A 24,954-nucleotide genomic window follows, 5' to 3' on the forward strand; every position below is an offset into this window, starting at 1 on the left:
AATAATTCATAGTGAGTAGTATCAAATTGATGTGAGTTATATCAGGATAGGGCCATTTAAGGGGGGAAAAACCACATAAAATAATAGATTTTTGTTTGTATTGGTGTTTTTTTGCCTTATGATGCTCATCAACTAGAGGTCAGAGTTGACCTGTCTTTTATTTACCACTACATCACCATCCCTGCCTCTTCCCGTGTTATTTCTCTCCGCCTAGCGGGGATACGCCGGGTTAGAAATGTTATGAGCCTATCTAAACCAATCATCTGCGGGCGGCTGGTCCAGCGGGCCAGTGGGAACAGGGAAAACTTGTGGCACCGCCCCCTCATTCGGTAGGTTGCACCGTGAGGAAAGTCACCTACTGGTGTCAGGAGACCCAGCTACTGACGGGCTAGCACTAGCATGGCCACAGTGCTGCCGAGGAAGGTCGGACAGTAGGACAGCATCCTCTCACATCGTATAACCTTTACCTGCCGCTATTCACTTGGTAACAGCGTAGGTCGAGACGCAGGCAACACGCGAGACGGCTGTTTATTTTGTGCTTTTTAGAAAGGCTAACGTTAGCTAGTTAGCGAGCTAGCTTCAAGTTCCGCTTAGTGTCTACTGTAGCGGCTAGCATTGCTGTTTGAATATCCACAATCATGGCTGCGTTAAGAGCGTCCTACCACAGGATTTTGGATAGAATCGAGCATGTCCTGCCCGCGAAGCTGAGACCTTTATACAACCACCCAGCAGGTAAGTTAATGCACATTTTATCAACCAATCTCTTGATTAGCAAGCTGAGCCTCTGATGCCTGGGAGGTCTGTAATCAGATGCTTGAAGATGGTTTGGATGATGGGCCTCTGTCTGTACAGATATGCTAACGTTACGTATGTGGATGCACCGACCTGTCTCGTCTCCACGTTATAACGCTTTTTTATTTTAGGTAATAAAACAGTAATATCTTGTCTTGGCATTGGTGCTTATCAATCTCGTTTTCGGCCAAGGCAAATGTGCCAGTAGCAGTGCACTTGGAGACCCTAATCTGCTGAGATAACACCGGCTAAGCTCTGTCTCCAGCTGCTTTGTCTGCGAGGGAGAAGAGCTGCAGGAAGAGTTTGTGGTTCTGTAGAGAAACTCAATTTCAGTAGAGAAACTCAATGCCAAACAACCGTACGTTACCAACACGATTGTTACATTTTATTATATTGTCTCCTACCAAGAAATCAAAGTCAATGATGGACACTGGCTATTGCAGAGAGAGAAACTGTGTGTTTGCAGTCACAGGAAAGTCTTCCCAAACACCAGGGTATCCCATATGTGATTGTGGATGGATGATCAAACAGATCTATGCCCAACAATGCGTCTCTCTCATGAAATGAATCTGATGAATAGCATTCCTATGTCCTCCAAAGGGTGAGAGGTGTAGGCTACATGTTGCACACTGAAGTTCTGTGGTTTGCTAGTCTATGCTGTGCAGTTCAGTAGTGTAGCTCACACACACTCATGCATCCATTGTGGACACTGATATTAACTTGACTAGAGGGTGTACTAAGATTAAGGGCTGTTGGTACATTGCACCACAGAGTCACTGGCGGCAGCCTGGTTTTTGTTGTGTCTGTGCAAGGGTATTGGGATATAGAACTCAGGTTGTCAAGGACAACTTCCTGACCAGTAGGGAGGCGTGGTGACAAAAGCTAACTCCCTAAAAGGTGATTGGCTGAGACAGACTTCTCCTCCTTTTGCTCTCTTTCTTTCTTTTTCGCCTATAGCAGTGTTGGAGAGGGAGGAGACTAAAGTGGATATACCAGACCGGTCCCGTTACTCATATTTGTCCTCCTGTGTGTGTGTGTGTGTGTGTGAGAGTGTGTGTGTTTGACGTCACATGTCCCTCCAAACACGCACACAGAGCACCTGTGTGTGTGTGTTTGGAGGGACATGTGACGTCTGAGTTTTTTTGTAAACCTGTGTTTTCATTGCATTCATTAACCTGCAGAAAATTTCCACAGCTATAAAAATGTGAATACAATGAAAATTCATCACCTGGCCTTATTGCTCAGCTCATCCAAACAATATAGCCTAGTTGTAATTATACTGCAACTGCCCCTATATCCTGATATAAATATCCAAATAAGAGCTATTCTTGAACTGCAACACCTGCTGGGACTGATCCTGCAGTGGGCAGAGGAGCGAACCTGAGTCTCGGAACCAAAATTACCCTCCCTACATTTACAAGCGATTTTACAGGAAACACTGTTGTAAATCAAAGGATACGAAGCTAATGGAGCTCCTAAATATGAAACACAACTTTTTTGCAACTCTTTCTGCTTCTGATGCACTTGGACACACTGATGTGTTCAAGTGCATCAGAGGATGTATCTATCAACCAGATACTCAGGTATTCGGCTTGCCTCTCTTCTAATCTTTTCACCCATTAGGAGAGCCTGGCAGGAGAATTAGGGAGAGAAAACCTGGGTGAAATGAAACCATAATATGTAGCACATATTATTAGAAAATAATAATTACCTAATATACTGTTTTTTCCCCCTTTTTTATTCTAGGTCCAAAAACTGTTTTCTTCTGGGCCCCAGTGTTTAAATGGGTAAGGCCATTCCACACTGTCTAACTTGTACCAGTTATATTGACATACTGTAGACATATAAGACTAAACCTGTCACCAATGTGTAATTAGTCAGTTCAAATCAATTTGTTGATGCAAGTATGCTAGATAATCCACACCAGATTTGATGGAGTGAAGGTAATCTGGTCTATCACCACAACAGGGTCTGGTTATGGCTGGACTGGCTGATATGACTCGACCAGCGGAGAAACTCAGTACCTCCCAGTCAGCAGTGCTGACAGCCACAGGTAAGTGGAGCTCATTTTGTGTTGTGGGCCATGGCTCAGTGAATTTACATTCAGTGGAGACTTTGCCAGTTGAGCCTCTGAGGGCATAAAGTCTCAATTTGAAATGTGCATTTATTGAAGTTTAAAACAGAGACCAGTTGTAACATTACATGGTCACTGGCTTTACCGTTGTATCTAATAATTCAGGACAATTTGATTTGAACCAGAAAAATGAACCCACAATTACCAGGCGTATTTGGTTTTTGAATTTGCGTACCTACTGGGCATGAAATGTTACCTACTTCCTTATCTAAAATGAAAAGGTCTGTGGGGAAAATTGAGTTTTCTTAGTTATCAAGGGTTTTGTTCCTTGTACCGTTGTATTTGAAGAAAAGAATATAGCCTCTGACATTTTACTTTATCTGCTAGTTTGCCAAATTTTTGTTTCAAGCCGAGAACAGTTTCACCATTATAAAATCTCCCTCCTTAACTGAAAGAGAAATGTTCAAAGGCGGAAACATCAAAGTTTAATAACCCTTTTCTGACCACAGACCCCAGAAGGGGCGGTTTGTTTGAAGGAAATTCATTTTCCCATGAGAAAAGGAAGATAATCCAAAGGAAGGAAATCTAAAAAAGTTGATTCAGGCAGAAGCGTGACAGTACATTTTTTCTGTTTACTGTGACTCCTCAAGCACTTTGATGAATTAAAAAATGTGAAAATTATGATGCATTTTTTAACAATTATTTTGCAAGGAACTAGAACTTGAAAGGAACACAGTCTTACTAAATAGCAGCCAGGGGAAGTTGTGTAAAGTGGAAGAGGGAGTCACACACTGCACATAATTATTCCTCGCCAGGAATATTGAAAAGTATTTCATTTGATAATTTGAAAGCCTTTTAAAGAGTGTGTAAACACACTGTTTTCAGCCAGTCTCTTTGTTGTTGAAAGATGTAAAAAAGTGAATAGAGGTGTGTGTCTGTGATAATGGATCACCCGGCTCTACTTGCGGGCGGTTAGCAATTTTCTGATCGCAAAGCATTTGACATTGCCACAGGCAAAATACCTGCCTTAACATCACTGATTGAGGTGTGGCCAGAAGTGCAACACGGTTTGAAGTTTCAGCCCATAGAGAGCAGCGCAACAACGACTTTCAAACACTATATAGAAGCCATATAACCATGTGACAGCTCAAAAAACATGATTTGGTGCTGATTCGCTCTCTAATGAACTAGTTGGACATTAGTGCAGGAGCTGTATTTGGAAATCTACTGATCCAAAGTGTTCAAAATATGTGGCTGGGCAAGTGGATCTGTTGAGTCTTGAATTCTTGACGTACATTTTCAGAATTGTTGAAGTTTATCAGTTCAGTGTCTCTGACATCGTTTGATCAATCTGTGGCAAAGGTTGCCTGATGCGTCTGTTCATGCAATATGTTTGTGCAAACAAATCTTATCTGTCGCCATTCTGCCAGAACATAGACTCTGTTCTTATGAGTATACAGTTTATCTAACTTTGGTGTGCTTAACCTTCACTCTTGCTGTTTTCCTTCTCCGCCAGGACTGATTTGGTCCAGATATTCTTTGGTCATTATCCCAAAGAACTGGAACCTCTTTGCCGTCAACTTCTTCGTTGGTGGAGCAGGAGGCTCCCAGCTCTACAGGATTTGGAGGTGTGTGTGCTGAACTCAGATCAATGAGTGTTTACCCATAACCATCCAATCAATAGCTTATCCTGATTACCTTCTTTTATCATCTCAATTAACCATTTTAGTATTTTAATTGTCGTGCACAGTAGCTTTCTAGCAAATATGTATTCCTTACTCATGACTGATAAGAAAACAACGGCAACAAGTTCTTGTTTAACTAAGTGCATTGCAGCTGATAAGCTAAAAGTGGTGGTAAATGCATAACATAATGTTCATGTGTGCTTAGTTTCCAATGTCAGAATTTTTTTTTAGCCATTGCCTAAAATGGTCATTGCCTCTGACAGGAAACTGTCATAAAGAGGAAAGGCTACTGAAAGACTAATAAAGACCTCAGTGGGAAATGTGAGTTTGTCTGTGGAAAGACTTCCATAGTAAACCTGGTTTCAATGAGGAGACTCCTAACTCCTGAGAGCAGATGAAACATCCAATTTTTACTTGTGATATTTGATATTAATTAATTAATGTGTCTTTTAATTAATAAAAAGACACATTGTGATAGTGTCAAAGTCAAAAGCAAAACTCCTTGACATAAAAATGGGTTTTCAATAAATTAAGAGCACTATGTATAAAAAATAATTTGATGTTGCAGTCATTCCTTGGGAGTTAATATTTCCCCCCTTTCTGTACATCTTTTTGTCAATTTTTTGTCTATGGCTATAAGGGATTTATGCAAATAGAAATGCGCTGTATGCAAATCTGGTATTATTTGTAACAAAGAATGTCAAATTTTCTTCTTCCCTCGATAGGCATAAGCAAGATCAGAAGGCAGAGGCTAAGGAGGCTGCACAGTCCTGAGTGTGTTTGTGTTGCCAATCCTCCACTCCAGTGGACTGAAAGGGAGACCCCCCCCCCCCCCAGTGGGCACAAACCCACCCCCTCTCATCATCTCGACATCCCACCTGTCTCCATAACATCCATGCCATAACCATTATTTTACCACAGAAAGCCTCTTTTCCCTGTTGGAAATGTGCAGTTTTCCTGAAGTTTTCCTGAGCGTTTTTAACCGTAGTCAACACACACTCAAGAATAGTGGTCATCAACGCACAAGTTGTTTTTTTAAGTACTACTTGTTCCACAAATTGTGTGATTGTACATTCTTAAATTAATTAAATGAAGTCCATGCTTAATATATCATGCACTTATGAGGAAGTTTTGCTTTTTCCATCATTTCAGGTGTAGTAATCAGTACCTCATGCGATAATTTCCTAAGAATAAAACTTGGATCTATGTTGAATGTGGTTTAAGGATTGTTTCAAACTGAATTTAAGGAAGGTGTCATTATCATCACATTTGTCTTTTCATTACTTATTTATAATTTGGTAACAATCATGGAATCTGTACCTTGATTATTAAATCATTCTTGATTACCATGTAACAGTTCCTTCCATTTTAATGGCTTTAACTGTAGCAATCAATGTGTGTGATCAAATCATATTTTATGAATCAACATTTTCATTTGATTACATTTTTCTCTTCCAGTCAAAACTGTATAGAAAGCTGCTGTTTTTCTGTCATTCCTTTATCAGGAATACTTACACCAATGCCACATATTTAACATGTGCAGCTATGGTTAGGATCAGATTTATCACGGTACTGAAAGAGCCCACTAGCAAACACTGGTAGTGGAAAGCTATCAAAACACTGCTGTGGATGCCTCTTTATTAGAAAGCTGTTTTATATTTTTGTGTGTATAAGAATAGCACTTTCTTTTACATGTACTTACTAGTTACATTATAATCCCCTGACTGTTCTAGCAATAATTTGTGTCAATCATCACTTTTCTATATTCTAATCTGATCTGCTGAGTTTTTAACACAAATGGCACTTGAGGTTGATCATTATGGCTCTGTGGCTATGTAATGGCTATGTAATGCTAATAAATCCTGTTTCACACCTATATTTGATTTAAAGTTTGGACAAGTACTTTGAATGATGATGCATTGACCGTCGATGCGAGATCAAGTGTCCACAGTTGGTGGTGGAGAAGCTTGAATGTTTGGTCATTCTTCTGTGACAAAGTAAAATACCAACTAGGTTTGACTCATCAAATGTTTTGGAGCAACTCCTTTTATCATATTTGTGGCTATATCACATATAAGCCACTGGATAAATTGCTTCTAGTACAAATACAGTCTCACTCCTATCAGCCCTGGTCAGCGCTCAGACTTGGAGACAAGATGGAACTTGATCTCCCCCTTCTGTTTTGATTCAGCACTGCATGAAGCATGGCACGTCCTAATCCACTGGAATACACTGGCACGGGATAAAGGACACTGGCCAAGTACAACAAATCCAGTTTCCACAACATCACCAGCTGAACATAGCATGGAGTCATCTGGTTTATAGGACAAGTCTCAACTGACAACTTTACTTTGAAGCAAGTTTCATAACCAAAGCAGCACGCACTAATAAAACAGACAATGAGACTTAATTTCATTTGCATGCTATTGAGCCTCAAACTGGAGCGGTTTTCCTTGTGCCAGTTTTCTGCGACTACTAGTTGTGGAAACTAGCATCAGGACACAACATCAGTTCAATGTGCTGAAGCATGTAGGAGAGTATGGAGGCTGGCCAATGGTGAAAAGTCAGATAGACGTCATGGACCAGTACTATGATCTCCATTTGCTCTATGGCTGCAGGTGTGGAGTGAGCACTGCTGCACAGACTGTAAAACACAGTCCTGCAACAACACATAACACAGACCAACACCGTGCACACCATCCACCTGCAGCCAAACACATGAACAATTTTCAGTGGTTGTAGGTCACAGATGAAATGTGTCATGCTCATTTTTGAATCATCCAGCCAGTGTGTTTTCCTTGTGACAGAATATTCCTGATGAATTTCTGCCCTGCTTAATTTAGAGGTCCCTATAAATATAGGATTAATGGAGGGCATGCCTTCATTCTCCAATTCAGTTTAGATGCCAATGGGTTTCCAGTGCACACAATCCTAACTACAGTATACTGTACGCTGTGCTTGTTTGACTTTAAATATTCAGATGGTCCTTTGGCTTAAGTCCAAAGGAATCCTTGGTTTGATTTTGTACTGACAGCCATACAAACCTCTACAGCTAACAGTCGATTCAGTCTAAAAACAAACTGATTTTAGTTTGAGCTGTAACTTTGAAACATGTCTGTTACCATCCCAAATCCTGTTAATTTAGGGTTAACCATGGCAAGATTTGGTACTAGATTCAAGATTTAATACTAGTTAGGTCGGCATGACTCCAACCCAACGATTCTCAACAGAATACTTACTTGATCTGGTTTTTAAATCACCACCACACAACGCATGGTTTAACCAAGAAAATTTATTCACAACCAAAAACACAAAGATAGCTTTAGCGTTTTCCGCCAACACGGGGTGCGTTGACCTTCATGGGCTTTGCGATCTTGGGTTTTGGTGCAGTCTTGGCAGGGGCCTGTGGAACGAGGAACACATTTTAAGAACAGAAACCCATTACCAATATTGCCAACATTTCATAAACTAGAAACTGACAGATTACTTTGCTTGATAATACAGTGAATACTGAGGAAATGAAGCAGGCAGAGAAGCAACTTAACAGTGTGTGTGTACAGGTTTAAGAGTCAAGACCCTTAACGCATGCAGTAGCACCAGATCCAAAAGGAGTCACCGCCTGCTATTAATACAGGATGTGCAATTAAACAATTTAGTCCGTTTTTGGCAATTAGGTTATAGAAGCCACTTTGCAGTTGGCAGACACTCGTTGCACAAATGACTTCCCACTTTCTTACCAAGGTCTAGTTTTTCCTGATCTATAGCGGAGCTGACAAGTTGCCAGACAGCAGAGTACTCATAACTATACAGTATAAACAGCCCAGATTCAACATTAGGATTCACATGCAGGAAACAAAACATCTGACGTCGCTATGGCCAAATCTGGACACTGGGCTCCACTGTAATTCTACCACAAAACTTTACACTAAAATTAAGTAAGCCATTTCTTCGGTCTGTTCACCACTTTATGGGTCACGTGGCCCGCAGGGAGTTAGACTGCAGACTCAAGTGGGAGACCCACAGAGACGCTTCCACAAAATTCAATGTCGCGAGGCAGTTAGACTCTTAGTCTTGTTTTAAGACGGGTTCAATTTTATCCTTTCACCTGCCTTCACAATGTGACAAACAGCTGTAGGAATTGCAGGCTGTGCACTCAATTCTGAATTTCCATTAATAAGCCAATATCACCACCAACTGGATCTTTTACTTATGAATAATGTCTTAATGAATATTAAAGTACATAAATAGGCTATGTTATCCTCTTCATGAAAACACTATGATTTTCACGTCACTTGCCATTCAGCAGATAACCAACAAATATGCGCCAGAACACAAGAAACGACATCAACGACTGTATGCACATTCGGCCACCGTTCTGTACCACTCAACAAATTAAACATTCAGCCTGACCAGGACACACAAAGGACAACTCTGGTCTCCCACCCACATCTACCTGTGCCTTGCTTAAAGGAACCACAGCGGTAGATGAAGGAGTGATTGCATTTATCTTTCACTTCCCCTACCCAGATTTCCCAAAGCAGTCTGAGGATTCACACCGTTGACTTTTCGGGCACACGCTTGCTTCTTTGTCTTGGGATTGTATGTATTCAAAAGGCTACATGGGGGATGAACCATAAAAAAAAAGAAAAACTACGTCTTATACATAAGGGAGATCTTACCTTTGCACTGGGGGCAGAGGGCTTCTTGGTTGCCTGCTTTGCCTTCTTGGCCTCCTTGGCAGCCCTGGGAAATAAAGAACAAAGAGTGAGCCACAAACAATCAGAACAGAGTCAGCCATCCTTTTGCTTAACGAGGAGCTAAAAGTTTGAAGGTTACAGTCAAATGAATCATACATCAAGAAAACGTGATGTATGATTGTATGACTTGAGGTATGACTTGTAAGCACATTTTAAATAGAGCCTCAATTGTTGAGTTCATCAGCGTGACATCATCCTTCAGCCCAAAATTTAAGGGCAACGTTGGATCTTTATCATTCTGGAAAAAGAATATGTAAAAACCAGGGAGGTCAGAATCTGTCTTTACCTGATAGCCTGCTCCCGCTGGGCCTTGCGGACCTCAGGCTTCTGGTTCCTCTTGGCCATGATCTCGGCCAGGGAGGCCCCAGTAATGGCCCTCTGGAACTTCACTGCACGGCGGGTACGCTTCTTTGTCACCTCTTCCTGTCATGACAAATTATGGCCCATATTATTACGTGACACAAATTATAAGAAGGTAAATTATTCACCATTAATGGATGCAGAAGTGCAAGGCAGGGGAGGTATTTTCTGTCCTACATAACTTGTGGCTGGCCTATGTCATTTGGTACATATGTTGCTAAATATTCGCTTGTTGCTAGCAAGTCTGTCTACCAGCCACTTTGGCAGGTAACCAATCATCATTTGGAGGTCTTACTCCAAACTTAAGATCTGGATGGCTTGTAAAATAGTCAGACGTTTGTGAATTTTAGGATTTACCAGCCACTAGCTAGTGGACAGAAGTTTCCTGCACTGCATTACACCCTCTACATGTACCACCTGAAGCACTATAACCACCAGCAGGTCACAGTCAATCAGCAGGACCAGAGTGTCCAAGGAGGCAGATGCTGCTCACACCCTAAACACTATGGCACTATATGGGAACTGCTCTCACTACAACAGTAGGACAAATTTTACTGCACTTGTGGATCTTTTACCAACACCTTGATTAATTTCAGCTACAGTGAACATTTTAAAAGTAACAACATGTTTCAATTATGTGCCAGTTTTCTGCGACTACTAGTTGTGGAAACTAACATCAGGACACACAACATCAGTTCAATGTGCTGAAGCATGTAGGAGAGTATGGAGGCTGGCCAACGGTGAAAAGTCAGATAGACGTCATGGACCAGTACTATGATCTCCATTTGCTCTATGGCTGCAGGTGTGGAGTGAGCACTGCTGCACAGACTGTAAAACACAGTCCTGCAACAACACATAACACAGACTAACACCGTGCACACCATCCACCTGCAGCCAAACACATGAACAATTTTCAGTGGTTGTAGGTCACAGATGAAATGTGTCATGCTCATTTTTGAAACATCCAGCCAGTGTCACTATGAATTTCAAGACCCCTTGCAAACACACACACAACTTGTTACTTACAGACTGGCCCTTCTTGTGCTTGCGCCTGTACAGGACAGTCCAGTTGATCTGTCTAGGGTTCCTCTTGGCCAGGAAGGCAGACTCACACTTGGCATTCAAGAACTGGAACACCTAATGAAGACATGTAAGAAAATAATTTCAATATAAGGAGGTATCTGATATAGGAATGCAGCCTAGAATTGGTAAACTAATGGGAAGTAACCCTCATCTTGTCACTAGCAGGTAGAGGAAGCTAGCGTTAGCAAGTGTAGCTGTTACATGGGGTTTCATGGGAGCCGGCTAGGCCTAAAAACGAGACCGTTGCTGCTGTTTACTTCAGAAACACCGTGAACAGAGTATAAAGGCATAAATATAAAACTTCACACAGTCTATTATAATGGTCATCACACCGAGGCACCACACAACGCGGGAACAAACTGCTGTCGGACTAGAAACGTTACCTTTCCGTCTATCCTGGCGTATCGGCGGCCATGGCCGGGGTATATTTTATACCCGCTGAAACTGCACAACTCGACCCTGAAAATGACAAATGTAAATCATCACTGAAAGAAGAGGATATCACTCTTCACATAAGGACGATAACATGGAGATAGTGGTTATTTAAACGTTGTGATGGCAATAGATTTTACTCCATAAACTTACTTCATGATGGCTACGAGAGGGCACAAAACCGGAAAGAAAGATGACGGATACGGAAACGGAATTGTATGACCCGTACCCGTATGATTATTTATAAACTAATAGCCAGCGGGTTTTTTTTGTCAATTTTTAGCCCGTTAAATTATTGTTAATAGTTTTAATACATATACAATGAATATTCGCTTTTTTTTTTTTTTTACAATTATTTTATTCAAAATATCACTGTGGCCAACATGACAAGGCTACGGTTGCCAAGCTAGTATTACAAGCGGGAAGTAAAACGCTAACGTGAATGGATCATGGATGTAACAACTTAAACAAAACAAAACTAGCTAACGCCACTTTTGAATTGGACTGAGCTCTTAAGCAAGCTCTTTTTGTGTCGTTAACGTTAGCTGTTAGCTAGCTTCACCACTTAAAAAACCTCCTTGACTACAACCTGACGCTATCTAGTTACGTTAGCGCGCTGTAACAAACCATCAGCTTGAGTGTACAAAGTTTGTAGTCTTTTCAGGACCCGAAGACATCAGTACCCAACGGAGAAACAGTCAACTTGAACTACATTTCCCGGCACAGCTGTGGTTAGCTGTTTGAACCTCTCGGTCCTTGTCAAGCAACAGAAGCTTGTCTTCCATACTGCAGCTTACAGTTGATAGCTAACGTTAGGTCTTGTCTGAGGCGTAAAGATGGGTGTATCAGATTTGAAATTTGATACAAACGCAGGTGAGTGTTCAATTGGTCGTTTTCATCAGTCAAACAGTGATGATACTTATTTGTTTAGCTGTTCCGATTACGTTTCTTATAAACGTTTATCACCCCGCAGTGTTGTCGTTAGCTAATGTTAACGTTAGTGGCTAACTAGGTTTATGTGTCATTCACAATGGCCAGGATGCAGATCAAAACATCCTGTCAGTCCTCTACATCGCACCGTCGCTTATGTCTTGCTGAAGAACTAGCTAACGCTAGCTGTCAGAAAAATAAATTGCACACACTCTGTCTATTGCAAATCAATATCTGATAGTATTTTGATTCCTCGTGCCCTTGTCAGTTCACATCTATTAGTTAACTTGCGTGTATTAAGATATCATGTTACCAATACCTGTGAACCGTTCAGCCATCATCTAGCTAAGGTCATTGCACTGGTGAAAATGACATTTTGATTATCAAATCAGTTAACTGCTATCTTTCCAATTGTTTTCTTTCTTTTATCCCAAAACTTGTGTAACTGTTGGCAGATCGTTAGACTTTATATCCTTAGCTACATACTTTTCTGCTTTTTAGGTGTGTCTCTGTGCGCTCGGCTGATTTATGAGCTTTCCTGCTGTGTGACTATGCACACTTCTGTAGTCATAGTGATGAGCGACATGATGATTATGGATTTCCAATCTGTTTATTCTCCTCCTTCTTTATCTTTTAAGGACCCGTAGTGGACCTTTCAGCCCAGAGCATGCAGAAGTTGGATCCTACTTTCATCTGCTCTGAGGACACACACACTCTCATCCTGGATCGCAACCACATCATGAAACTGGACCATCTGGAAAGGAGTCCAGGACTCCAGCAGGTGAGTTAAGGTTCTCCTTCACTAGGTGCTGAAATATGTTGTAGCCTACTAGTAAATACAGTTTCCTGATTTGATGTCTTATTGTATGTCTTTGTATGTCTTTCTCTTTAGCTATCTGTAGCCAGTAACCGTCTGGTGCGAATGATGGGTGTGTCTCGGCTAACAGAGTTGAGAGTCTTGAATCTTCCTAATAACAGTATTGGCTACATTGAGGGGCTGAGGGACCTGCCACACCTCGAATGGCTTAACCTGTCTGGTAACAATATCAAGGTGAGGAGAGGGGGCATCCATAAGGGCACTAGGCTTCTCATATACTTCTATATTATCTTTTGTGTAGGATTATGATAAAAAGCATAGGGATGTCATAGCATGGATGAAGTCATTGGTTTCAGCCCATGTGATAATATGATACAGGTTTCACTGATTGTGTACTCTTTCATTCAGGTCATTGAACAACTTAACAACTGTGTTTCCCTTCAACACCTGGACCTGTCTGACAATAACATATCTAGCATTGGTGATCTGACTAAGCTGGTAGCGTTAAAGGTGAGTATTGAAGCCTCTGAGGTCTAAAAGTGTGCCTAAATAAATAAATGCACTCAATCATAAAAGGTTATGTCAGTTGCTTTTATTTGTCCTGGGTTGATTTGCTGTCACTTTTTTTGCAGACACTTTTGCTCCATGGAAACAGCATTACAACGCTTCGTACTGTTCCTGCCCACCTACCGGCTCACTTATCCATTCTCTCCCTGGCAGAAAATGAGATAAGGGATCTCAATGAAGTAATTATCTTTTCCCCTTAATTAAAAGGGTAGCACTGATACCTAATTGAATTAAACGGAGGCTTATTACAGTTGACTGATTTCTGGAAGTGTTTGTTTTCTCTCTGCATCCTCTACTTTTATTTCCGATTGTTCCATAGGTGTCGTACCTGGCACCTCTCCATGAACTGGAGCAGCTCTCCATTATGAGCAACCCTTGTGTTATGGCGACCCCCTCATTGCCTGGATTTGACTATCGGCCGTATATCATGAGTTGGTGCCTGAGCCTAAAGGTCCTGGATGGCTATGTAGTTTCACAAAAAGAAAGGTTTGTACACTTCTATGCTGTTGCAAGTTGCTAGCTCAGATAAATGCAGGAATATTTTGAAATGTTTGAATCTTAATTCTTGTGCCATATCATTATGATTTCAGTCTCAAAGCGGAGTGGCTGTACAGTCAGGGCAAAGGTCGTTCATATCGACCAGGTCAGCATGTGCAGCTGGTTCAGTACCTGGCTACTGTTTGCCCTCTGACCTCGTCCCCAGCCTTGGAAACTGCAGAGGATGCCAAGCTTGAGAAGATCCTGAGTAAGCAGAGGTATGAGCCTGAACCTTGACAGTGATACAGACACACTTGTATTCTCATGATCATTAGAGGGCAGACTTGAAGAGAGACTTAAAGTACAATGTAGTGCTACTATGCAACATGAAGCTCAAAACACAAGACCATGAACGATGCTCCTCATAGATCAGATGTGATCACCCTGCCATACCTGCCGTACATTCCCATACATGTAAACATTTAGGTGAATGATTTCCTGGTTGCCTTGTCCTCTTTGTCTCTCAGGTTTCACCAAAGGCAACTGCTCCAGCAGACCCAGGGAGGCTGTCACAGCCCTCCTCGTCCAACTCAACTAGATGTGGAGACACACAGCCCTCAACATACAGTCCCACAAGGGGGAGCCAGAGAGCTAAAGGAAGCCACTGCACCTGCACCAGCCGCTGCTCCATCGATCAGGGAGACCGGTAAGAGATATCGCTAGGGCTGCTTTCCCAGGATATTATTTCATTTATTCATTAGTTCTCTTCATCCTTAGTTATGATAAAGAAGTTTCTCATAATTTTGTCTGTCTGCTGGTAATTCCCCTTATCTTGCTGTAGAGCCGGCCCTGCAGTTTAACACCTGGATGAGCGCTGACTCATCCCACCCCACAGTGCCTGTGATTCGCAGCCCTAGGGCTGCAGAGGAGCGCATGTATCTGGAAGATGTGCAGACAGATGAAGACAAACTCAACGGCAGCCTGCTGTCCTCAGAGTCCACCTTTCTCCCCTTCACTTCTGACCTGGAGCCGCAGCCGACCCGCTCCGATAGCGAGGATGAGACGGAGACGTTTGAGCCTGACTCCCTGGCCCCAGAGCGCCCGGCCCAGCCCAGAAAGCTCAACACCGACAAGATGCATCATTCACCTCCAGCGACAGAACGAGAGAGGGTGATTGTGGAAGAAGAAGCCATTTCAGCTGCAGGTTACCGCAACAGTGCTTCAGCCACATCAGCTGGCCCGCTGGGGGTCAGAGGTAGCCCACCACAAAGTGACCTAGAAACATCTTCTGACTGTGGCAAAATGGAGACGAAAGAGGGCCCCAACCAGGAAGAAGCGGTGATGTATGCTAATAAATCAAGTTTGTTGGAAGCGGACAGTGCAGCAGTCAAAATCCAGTCGTGGTGGAGGGGACAGTACACTCGCCATTGCCACGCTATAGCTAGAGAGGTGCGGAGTGAAATCCGCCTGCGCAGGATGCAAGAGCACATCGTCTTCCTGTCGGGACAATTGGAGAGGTAACCGACCGACCATCAGCATTTTCTCCTCACATTTTGGTCAAACAGTGATTAATTATTTCTTTTTATTGTTGCTTTCATTTATGGAATGAGAATGGCCGTACTTTGATTGCAATCATCACATAACTGATGTGCATATATTTAGATTTGATGATGATGATGATGATGATAATGATGATTGATTAAGACTAAAAGTACAAAAAGATAAAAATGTGTTTTGTGTGTAGGGTGCAGAAGCAGTATGAGGAAGAGAGGTTACAAAGGCTGGTTCAGGAGGAGGCTGTGAAGTTTCTGTGGAAACAGGTCAGTGATTAAAATTATATATAAAACCCATACAGGTTCATGCACACATTCATCATGGCTCAGTCACAGTTTGTGATCTTTTGGGAGTCGGCTTTTTCAGTTTCATTTCATAAAAAGATCTTTGTCTTTCTGGTGATGATGTTCCTCAAACATTTTGCCAAACAAATAATACATCTCATAATGTCTGTCTGTCTTCCAGGCGGTTTAATCAAGACATACTCTAACCTACCTGTACGCTTACAGATAAATTACTTGGATTGTAGCTTAAACTCTTAAACTGTGTGTTAGCAGACAGCTTGTTTAACTTGTCTGGAACACTGCTAAATTAAGAAATCACAAACTACTTTTTGCTTTGCTAAGTAAGTCATCGTAAAACAAGTGTGTAAGCTAGCTCCCTCATTAGTTTTACACATGTTCTGTCCTCTCCCTGCAGCTCCAGTCCATGCAGCAGTGGCAGCAGTCTGTTGAGCAGCAGCTGGCCAGCGTTGCTCAGGCTGTGACCCCAGCTCAGACCTCCGCTCCTGGACTGTGTGTGCCCGCCTCACCTGTTGCCTGCAGCACCGCAGACCCAGCCTGCACAGACGTCTCCTTCCCAGACTCGGGCTTCCAGTCCACAAGCGAGCAGCAGCCGGCGCAGGAGGACAGCTTCCTGAGCAGCGGGACAGCGGACTCTCTGGAGACGGTGCGAGCGTTGACCCTGACGACCCCGGTTCATAGTGCCTGCACCGGTGGCATTGGTACGGACAGTCCAGACTGCAGTCTGCTGGAGCAGTACCTCTCCTCCGTGCAGCAGAGGGAGGAGGAGGCTGAGGAGGGAACGGCCAGCGACAGAACAGAAACACCTCAGCCTTCCTCACCGCTCTCTCCCAACAAAACAGACCAGCCTAACTCCGCCCCACAGGACGGGATGAAGCCAGCAGACAACAAATCAGAGGCGCAGTGCACACAGGACGCCTCTCCCGCTCTTGTCTGAGTGTCCACGCTTGCTAAGCACCTGTACAGAACTATGCGTACAAATTCTGCACTGACTTTAGGATCAAGATGCGTCGCTACCTCTAGAAACTTTGAGCATGTCTGAAAATTGCACTCATCTTGATTACCGACACAGACCTACAATAACAATGTACTTAGTTGCCTTTGTTCTTCAAGACTATGGTCAGTTAGCTGAACCCAGAACAGGCTTTGAGGCGAAATGGTAGCTTCCTGTGAATGTAAGCCTAGTTTCTTTTATACTTCACTGCTTGGATCTGTTATTTAATGGACATTTTGTCTTCATGTGTACAGAAAATGATTGTGACTTTACTTAAGAGGGTGTTAGCGACTTGGAAGAAATCCTTTTACAGGTTTATCTCTACCTTTACTGATGAAGAAGACCAAGCAAGGTATAATGTATTTATTATGTTTGTGGATATCCAATTAAATGTTTGTGAGAAACTGTAGTAAACCAGATTAGGAGAGTCACGCGTTCTGGTTGAATTGACTTGTGCTGAAAGTAGAGATGCTCAGATATACTGTACATGAGCAACAGCAGGCATTTGTATCAACAACATCCCAGCATCTGATGGTTACAAGAAAAATGTTGTAGCACCCTCTATCTCTTTAACAAAAAATGAAATAAATCTGCAATTACATTTTTTTCAAATATTTATTCTCACGTGGTTTCATATTACATTGATGAAATATTTTGAGCACCGCATCTACAAATTATAATTGGAGGAACAGTTTTGGGTAAACTATAATATTTTCTACACGAATCTCTTCTATAGTTATATATTGAGTTATTGTATTTAGTCTTTTTTTGTGAGCTGATATAAGTCACAAACAAGGCCTTGTACTTGTAAACAGGAGCATCAGATTATTGATCTAGTGTGTCTCCTAGAAATGACCCACCCTGCCGAGTTTCTGTAGTAACGGATGACGTTACTCCTGTTGCCATGTTTACGTTCCCACTGGATGAAGCGACCCAGTGAGAGAAACGGTCGACTCGGAGGACTGGGACGTTGGAAGTAGGGGTGCAAATTTTGCAAATGCCTACTGGAAATGTCAAAACCGTTAGTACATGCCAGTACTCAGTGCCACAGCAACTCAATATTAAATTGTCAATCTATGGGAAATTAATAATAGTAATTGTGGTATTAATGCAAGATGGGCCTAAGCAACATTGGTGCCGACTGATCCGAACCAAAAGCAACAGGGGCAATGATAATTCACTGGATTTATTTTCCTGCTATGTAGAAAAGTAGCCATCTAGCACCTTGGAGAGCGAACACACCGACAAGGGGATCAAACACAAAATGATACACACACACACACACACAGAGAGAGAGAGAGAGAGAGAGAGAGAGAGAGAGAGTGTCATGAAAATCTATTTTAAAGTCATTCCGACCTAATTAATATTAATTAATGAGTCTTCAGAGTTGCCATTACTGCATGTGGGACGGGAGGGATTTCCCTGGCATGTATAGGACTAACATTAGCCATTTTAATATCGACACGTAATACAATATTTTTAATAGCGGTAACTACACAGTGGTCCACGAATTACAACTCTTTTTCCTTCCCCCACAAGTGTTACATTACTGACCACCAGAGTGCGCAGCAACACCAAGCGTTACCAAGCGGGGTTGTTTTTTTTTTTTGTTTTTTTTTCCAGTTACAATGGGAGCTCTCGGCAATCTGGAGGCTTGTCCTTCCTACTTTTCCTCCGCTGTGCTGCACACCCCGCATCTGTTTCTCAGTCCAGCTGCAGACTCGTCTCCGTCCTTCCTTCGACAGCCTCCGACAGTGTGACCGACCCGGACTCAGACCGCGGACACCATGCTAATCTGGCAACCCGGGTAAGTAGGCTAGCATAATAAACCCACAACACTGCCTCGCCAATGTAACGGGTCTGATTGTAAAACTGGTATTAGAGGAACGTGTAACTCGCCACCCTTTTAAAGACTGTACTGTATCCCCCCGGTTCCTTTGTTGCTGGACTAGTCTTGCGTCATCGCAGCTGTTCATTTGATTGGGAAGCTGCTGGTTTTTTCCTGATGTCTCGAGCTGAACGATTCGTGTGTAATGTGAACTGCTGGGATTTTTGTAGTCGGAGCGACTCTAGTTTAAAAGTAACTTGAAATTGTGGTGTGTGCTGGTGCGGGCAGCTGTTGTGGTACAGTGGACCGTCAGTGACCGGGCTGTATGGTCGTATCTCTGCCAGGGAAGAGCCAGGTACACCAGTGAATTATAACAATATGCCCTGTTTCCCTGGCTTGGCTTGGCTTGTCTTGGCTTGTCTGACTAGAGACCTTTTGAGAGTCTATATATTGCCTGGTATTTCATATATGTGTCACATGACACCAGCATTACACCATGCCTGAGGTCACAAGACCACCAGATTATAGTCTGTCTTCCTCATTTGTTTCCTCTGTAGATGTCTTGATAGATTATAGTCTGTCTTCCTTGTTTGTTTCCTCTGTAGATGTCTTGATAGATTATAGTCTGTCTTCCTTGTTTGTTTTCTCTGTAGATGTCTTGATATTACAGCAGGTTATAGTCTGTCTTCCTCATTCCTCTGTAAATGTCTTGATATTACAGCAGGTTATAGTCTGTCTTCCTCATTCCTCTGTAAATGTCTTGATATTACAGCAGGTTATAGTCTGTCTTCCTCATTCCTCTGTAAATGTCTTGATATTACAGCAGGTTATAGTCTGTCTTCCTCATTCCTCTGTAGATGTCTTGATATTACAGCAGGTTATAGTCTGTCTTCCTCATTCCTCTGTAAATGTCTTGATATTACAGCAGGTTATAGTCTGTCTTCCTCATTCCTCTGTAGATGTCTTGATATTACAGCAGGTTATAGTCTGTCTTCCTCATTCCTCTGTAAATGTCTTGATATTACAGCAGGTTATAGTCTGTCTTCCTCATTCCTCTGTAGATGTCTTGATATTACAGCAGGTTATAGTCTGTCTTCCTCATTCCTCTGTAAATGTCTTGATATTAGACCAGATTATAGTCCGTCTACCTCATTTGTTACCTCTTTACATTTTAATAGATCCACACTAGATGTTTTGATATTAGACCAGTGGCCCCAGGCTCTCCCAGCCTGGATCCCTGACGGGGCTCTAGGGGGTCTCCAGCAAAATGAGGACAGATTTGATTTCACTGTTCATTTCACTTCATTCACTAGAAGGCAGCACAATGAGAGAAGAAGAGGTTTCACTTTCTTCACCGCTATTTCCTCACGTACAGAAGAGACGAATAATAACATAATAATAACAAAACTCTTCTCAGAAAGGCGTCCCTGGAACAAAACCTTTCATCACATGGGGGTTTAAAGTGTTTCCTTGACATGAAACAGTTTGGGATCCTTTGCATTAGACCATGTCAACTACAATTTCTGTATTTCTCTACATAAACGTGAATACTTTGTCTAGCCTTGTTGAAGCTGAAGAAATTACACTTTTCTGTTTGTCATCCTGCTTGTTGACAGCATTTATTTCTGTCAGTGTCAAGGGTGCTGAAAACGACACGATGCCATCATCACCATGGTGACAGCAGAGTGTGAAGTAGGGCCTGATCATGGGAGACAGAAGGGGGTCACCATGTGCCGAAATCTGTCCAAATACGCCCCTATCTTCCTCCTCCTGGCCCTGTCTGGCCTCATCTTCCTGCTACGCAACATCCACACTCTGGAGGTGAGCAGAGAAGTGGGTTATGTGGTGTGTTTGCAGAAAGGGTTTTTATGACTTGAGAGGCCTAATGGGTGTGAGGATCATTTAACGTTGTTTGGAAAAGTATGTGTATAAGTGGAAAGTTGTTTAACTTCAAGTTGCATGTTATGTAATATCTATCTTTTGTTTATAGGTTACAAGGAAAGCATACTGTAGATCGTTTCTTCATAAAAACACTGAGAAACATCCTGTGTTATACTTACTGTCAGCCTATTTAAACAGGAAACAGGAAACAGGACGGACAAACCCCGTCTTTATTTGGTCACATGCAACCATCTACAACACATGCACACACGTGCACACACACACACATGCTTTCAATGGCGCCGTGAAATTTATCCTCCGCATTTTCCCATCTTGGCCCGTGCTACGGGGCAGGCTATTTACAGCACCCGGACCAACTTCTTTTTATGTCCATCGCTGGTCAGGCGACGATCTTCTTGCATGTTTTTAGTGGGGGTTCTTATCAATGTTATATGGAGGAAACCCCCCAAGTGAGCACGGGGAGAACATGCAAACTCCACACAGAAAGGCTCTTTTTACGAGATAGCTCACCTGGGCACTAGGCACCGAAGGCATGGGGAGAACATACCCCCAGTGCCATGATTTATGATTTATTTCTACCACAGGATGACACTCAAAAGTCAGTTATATACTCAAAAAACACATTGTTGTAGATGAGAGTAGAAACATGCCAATATGGGCTTTCTTAAAGTGTGTTTACCTGAGCCTAAGATACTCTGCAAACACCGGATGCTCTTCTATCTCATATCAGAAGATGCCACCCTTCAACCTGCCAATCAGACAGATCCTTAACACTCTTTTCCTCCTCTCCTCTGTTTCTCCTCAGAACCTGAACTGCCACACGGTTTCGACCCTCTACCAGCTGCAGAGCAGGATTCACTCCGCCTTCACCCAGGAGGGCGCCCCGCCCCTCTATCACAACCACACCTTCTGTGGCCATCTGGGCCAGGAGCCCTCTCCTGAGGATGCGTTGGAGGAGCGCTACCTCTTAGAATCTATCGCCTGGCCCGAGCCCCCGCCCCACTCGGCGCCGACGCCCCTGCGCCAGACTAGCGACCCCGTGCACAGCCTGTTCGCGATCCTTCCCACCAAAGGGGTAAGGGAGTGGCATGTGGGCGACCAGCTGGAGGCCCTCATCCAAATGCACGACTTCCAGGGACGTCCCAAGCGCTACGGGGGCGACTTCCTGGTGGCTCGGCTGCACTCCCCGGAGCTCGGGGCGGGCGTGGCGGGTCAGATGCTGGACCACCGGAATGGATTTTACTCTGCTCTGTTCCCGCTTCTCTGGGTGGGATCTGCGCGGGTGGAGATCACGCTGGTGCACTCCAGTGAGGCTGTTGCCGTGCTGCGGAGGCTGAGGGAGGAGCGGCCTGATCGGGTGTTTTTCAAGAGCCTGTTTCGCTCAGGCTTCCTGTCTGAAACCACTGTGTGTAACATGTGCCTGCCTCCCAGCCAGCAGCCGCTGTGCAACTACACAGACCTTCACACCGGGGAGCCGTGGTACTGCTACAAGCCCAAGATGCTGAGCTGCGACACCAGGATCAACCACGCCAAGGGAGGCTACCAGAAGCACCTCATCACCAACAAAGAAGCACTGCTCTTCCAGAGGTTTGTAGTATTACAGTTTGAGGAAAATATACATTACCAGTCAAAAGTGAATGTACTATGTTTTTCATTATCTTAAAGGCTTATGCTTAAATGCTTGAAATTTGTTTCTGAGAAAAATATAAATAGTGAAGTTTTGATGTCTTTACTATTATTCTAAAATGTGAAAAATAGTAAAAATAAAGAAAAATGTGGAGTGTCCAAACTTTTGACTGGTAGTGTATCATAACAGGACATACTTTCATATTTTATCACCACTCTGTTTTAACATTTAGAAATTCAATTTTTTTTATCTCAGTGGTGTAAACATCAAAGTCCATATACATGCTTCAGGACCGGACAGAATCAACGTGCTGCCTAGGAAGAAAGGTAAACAGCAGAGGAATGTGTGTACTGTGTGTGTTATATTACAGTTTCTACGTGCTTCGTTCTGTAAATTCATTTTGTCTGCAACGTTTCTCGCTCTATTTCAGATCAGCCAGAGGTAGAGAGCAGCAGTACGAAGCCAGAGCCGATCAAGCTAACGCCCTCTGGATATTACTACGAGGGCTCATGGAGGCCATTAGGTGGCGCTACGATGCGTCAGTTCAACGACTCATCTGCCATCACTCAGTGTCTGAGGGGCAAAGTGATCAACATGTATGGAGACTCCACCGTCAGGCAGTGGTTCGAGTACCTCAATGCTTTTGTACCAGGTGAGCATTGCCTTTTGTCTCCATTTTTGTACTGCATTCTTTGCTTTGTCCATCTGTCTTACTGTAACTCTCCACCCATTTATTCCACCTTTTTAGAATTAAAGGAGTTCAACCTATATAGTCCTAAAAACGTCGGGCCCTTCATGGCAGTGGACAGCACCCATAACATTCTCCTGAAGTACCGCTGCCACGGTCCGCCCATCCGCTTCTCTACTGTCACCTCCAGCGAGTTGCGCTACGTGCCCAACGAGCTGGACGGCCTGCCCGGGGGCCCGGACACCGTCGTGGTCCTCAGCGTCTGGGCCCATTTCAGCACCTTCCCTGTGGAGGTGTACATACGCCGGCTGCGGCACATTCGGCGGGCCTTGGTCCGACTCCTGGACCGGGCCCCGGGGACCCTCGTGGTGATCCGCTCGGCCAACTTCCAGGCCCTGGACCAAGAGGTGAGCCTGTACAACAGTGACTGGTACTCGCTGCAGCTGGACGGCGTGCTCAGGGCCATGTTCAAGGGCCTGGACGTCCTGCTGGTGGACGCCTGGGAAATGACTCTAGCGCACCACCTGCCTCACGCCCTTCATCCGCCTCCGACCATTGTCAAGAACATGATAGACGTCTTCTTGTCTTATCTTTGCCCAGAAAAGAAAAGGAGCTAACAGAAATAGGAGGTTAGTGACGATAGAGGATTTGTTGTTCAGGGAGATTTGAGCGTACAAGAATTGAGTTTTGTCTAAATACCAAACACCTGTCCTGAGCGAGACCTGGTGCTGCTGCTGTGAGCTAGAAGACTTACAGAGGGTGAGATGAGTCCATCAACTATCAGCACCCTTTTGTTCATTTTTTTAAATCCAAAACACCCAATTTTAAGTTGGCTTTGTTTTGTTTTATTTGGGAGTGTTCACCCAAACTACATACAATTTTGCTCCTATCTTTACAAAGGGATTTCTCTTAACTTGTCTTGTACCTTTGAACACTGTTTACTTGACTAGTTTATTCTGGAAATGACAAAACCATTGGCACGATGATTGTTACTATACATCCATCGTGTTTTTTTGTATGTGTGTTTTTTACTTGAAATTGCCCCAATTTGGAGATGGTATTCTTCAGGATTGCAGCTTTGAGCTTTATTTTTTTTATTTTATTTATTTGTTTTGCCAAAGGTAAACACTCTTAGTGGGTCCTTGTTTCAAAGGGATTTCCTCAGCCTGTTCAGTATTCAAAATGTGTGTTGAATCTCTGGTACAACATTGTTGTTGTGTACTAAGTCATGTTACAACATGTTGACCACAGATTGTAAAATGAATGAGCTAAGACTCTACTAAATTATGTCAAATGAAAATTTAAATGGGCCTCTCCTTGGTTATCTGTTTTTGCGAAATGGCATTAACTACATTGTGGTAACATTTCATCTGCACCTGTATTTAAGGTTTTGCTTGCTGGCAGCATAAACTGTTGTCATTTTAATGTAAGTGTATACAGTATTAAAAAAAAACATTATGCACGTCACTATAAGTCATAATAACAGACAAAAGGGTGTTGTGATATAAACAATAGGCTTAAACTTAAAATGGACTATTTTTTGTTGTCTGTCTAAACAAAAACTTGACTGAAAAACATGAAACCTGCATCTTTAGTAACTAGTAAAATGTCAGTAACCTAAATTCTGAAGGCAATTTTTCAGGCAAATTTTTTCAGTGCTCATATCTTCAGACTCCATTCCCTCTGGCTGAACTGAGCTTTTCTTTTCAAAGCCTTCAGGTCTTTAAGGAAAGTCCCTGCTGTGTTTCAGTCAACTTTTAGTTGGGGAAAAAAGCTGGTGTGCTTTTGAGTCTAACTGACAGGTGGTTCTGTCTTGCAGAATACTGACACAAACAACATTCAAAGACTAGACCACATTCACCTATGTAGATTTGCATCCTCATACCTTGGAATGACAAATACTGTATGTTTGGTTTTACAGACAAGCAAGTTTTCATATTACATAAAAAAAATGCACCTTAAGTTTACAACTGCTTTTGTTGGTGAAGCAAAGCCATCAAGATGAGCAGCTTACCGTCATACCAAGTGAAGCCAGTAGTGTGTGTGCATTAGCCAGATGCTATACAAGGCGTGGTCTTTGCATTT

The 24,954-nt window shown here is 43.0% G+C and overlaps 4 protein-coding genes and 2 non-coding genes across 8 annotated transcripts; 3 read left to right on the plus strand and 3 right to left on the minus strand.

The window, feature by feature from the left end:
- The first annotated feature begins 357 nt into the window (after positions 1–357).
- Positions 358–6,434, plus strand: mpc2b (mitochondrial pyruvate carrier 2b). Its single transcript, XM_071919723.2, has 5 exons — positions 358–732; positions 2,539–2,579; positions 2,761–2,845; positions 4,383–4,494; positions 5,277–6,434. Exons 1-5 carry the CDS (start codon positions 639–641, stop codon positions 5,323–5,325), a joined length of 381 nt encoding a protein of 126 aa, XP_071775824.1. The 5' UTR covers positions 358–638; the 3' UTR covers positions 5,326–6,434.
- A 642-nt stretch (positions 6,435–7,076) lies between these two features.
- On the minus strand, positions 7,077–7,256 carry LOC139927591 (small nucleolar RNA SNORA23). The gene has a single exon (XR_011785349.1). It is a non-coding gene; the product is annotated as a small nucleolar RNA SNORA23 (small nucleolar RNA).
- Positions 7,257–7,825: 569 nt separating this feature from the next.
- On the minus strand, positions 7,826–11,409 carry rpl24 (ribosomal protein L24). Its single transcript, XM_071919725.2, has 6 exons — positions 11,337–11,409; positions 11,135–11,210; positions 10,695–10,805; positions 9,595–9,731; positions 9,231–9,294; positions 7,826–7,954 (listed from the first exon to the last, which is right to left on the minus strand). The coding sequence occupies exons 1-6, from the start codon at positions 11,339–11,341 to the stop codon at positions 7,874–7,876; spliced, it is 474 nt and encodes a 157-aa protein (XP_071775826.1). The 5' UTR covers positions 11,342–11,409; the 3' UTR covers positions 7,826–7,873.
- Positions 10,378–10,557, minus strand: LOC139927592 (small nucleolar RNA SNORA23). Its single transcript, XR_011785350.1, has one exon. It is a non-coding gene; the product is annotated as a small nucleolar RNA SNORA23 (small nucleolar RNA).
- Positions 11,410–12,019: 610 nt separating the features above from the next.
- Positions 12,020–17,251, plus strand: cep97 (centrosomal protein 97). Its single transcript, XM_071919704.2, has 11 exons — positions 12,020–12,056; positions 12,752–12,894; positions 13,006–13,164; positions 13,339–13,440; positions 13,563–13,676; positions 13,817–13,983; positions 14,088–14,252; positions 14,502–14,680; positions 14,816–15,491; positions 15,719–15,794; positions 16,228–17,251. Exons 1-11 carry the CDS (start codon positions 12,020–12,022, stop codon positions 16,765–16,767), a joined length of 2,358 nt encoding a protein of 785 aa, XP_071775805.2. The 3' UTR covers positions 16,768–17,251.
- A 1,268-nt stretch (positions 17,252–18,519) lies between these two features.
- On the plus strand, positions 18,520–24,110 carry nxpe3 (neurexophilin and PC-esterase domain family, member 3). Of its 3 annotated transcripts, XM_071919707.2 has the most exons (6): positions 18,520–18,631; positions 20,269–20,473; positions 21,360–22,141; positions 22,437–22,507; positions 22,612–22,833; positions 22,930–24,110. In XM_071919707.2, exons 2-6 carry the CDS (start codon positions 20,324–20,326, stop codon positions 23,484–23,486), a joined length of 1,782 nt encoding a protein of 593 aa, XP_071775808.1. In that variant the 5' UTR covers positions 18,520–18,631; positions 20,269–20,323; the 3' UTR covers positions 23,487–24,110. The 3 variants fall into 3 exon arrangements, with proteins under 3 accessions (XP_071775808.1, XP_071775806.2, XP_071775807.2); XM_071919705.2 differs by having other exon boundaries at positions 22,612–24,110; XM_071919706.2 differs by having other exon boundaries at positions 18,545–18,631; positions 20,285–20,473; positions 22,612–24,110.
- Positions 24,111–24,954: the final 844 nt, after the last annotated feature.

Source organism: Centroberyx gerrardi, chromosome 10, assembly GCF_048128805.1.
Source record: "Centroberyx gerrardi isolate f3 chromosome 10, fCenGer3.hap1.cur.20231027, whole genome shotgun sequence".
Lineage (NCBI taxonomy): Eukaryota > Metazoa > Chordata > Actinopteri > Beryciformes > Berycidae > Centroberyx > Centroberyx gerrardi.

Bases quoted from the DNA above. Each gene is read 5' to 3' on its own strand.
- mpc2b (XM_071919723.2), top strand. From the start codon at position 639: ATGGCTGCGTTAAGAGCGTCCTACCACAGGATTTTGGATAGAATCGAG. The intron at 2,580-2,760 runs GTAAGGCCATTC...TCACCACAACAG, and splicing joins GGGCCCCAGTGTTTAAATGG to GGTCTGGTTATGGCTGGACT. The intron at 4,495-5,276 runs GTGTGTGTGCTG...TTCCCTCGATAG, and splicing joins CAGCTCTACAGGATTTGGAG to GCATAAGCAAGATCAGAAGG.
- rpl24 (XM_071919725.2), bottom strand. The intron at 10,806-11,134 runs GTAACGTTTCTA...TGTCTTCATTAG, and splicing joins ACGCCAGGATAGACGGAAAG to GTGTTCCAGTTCTTGAATGC. The intron at 9,732-10,694 runs GTAAGTAACAAG...TTGTCATGACAG, and splicing joins AGCACAAGAAGGGCCAGTCT to GAAGAGGTGACAAAGAAGCG.
- cep97 (XM_071919704.2), top strand. From the start codon at position 12,020: ATGGGTGTATCAGATTTGAAATTTGATACAAACGCAG. The intron at 12,895-13,005 runs GTGAGTTAAGGT...CTTTCTCTTTAG, and splicing joins GGAGTCCAGGACTCCAGCAG to CTATCTGTAGCCAGTAACCG. The intron at 13,165-13,338 runs GTGAGGAGAGGG...TCTTTCATTCAG, and splicing joins TGTCTGGTAACAATATCAAG to GTCATTGAACAACTTAACAA.
- nxpe3 (XM_071919705.2), top strand. From the start codon at position 20,324: ATGGTGACAGCAGAGTGTGAAGTAGGGCCTGATCATGGGAGACAGAAG. The intron at 20,474-21,359 runs GTGAGCAGAGAA...GTTTCTCCTCAG, and splicing joins GCAACATCCACACTCTGGAG to AACCTGAACTGCCACACGGT. The intron at 22,142-22,436 runs GTTTGTAGTATT...TTTTTATCTCAG, and splicing joins GAAGCACTGCTCTTCCAGAG to TGGTGTAAACATCAAAGTCC.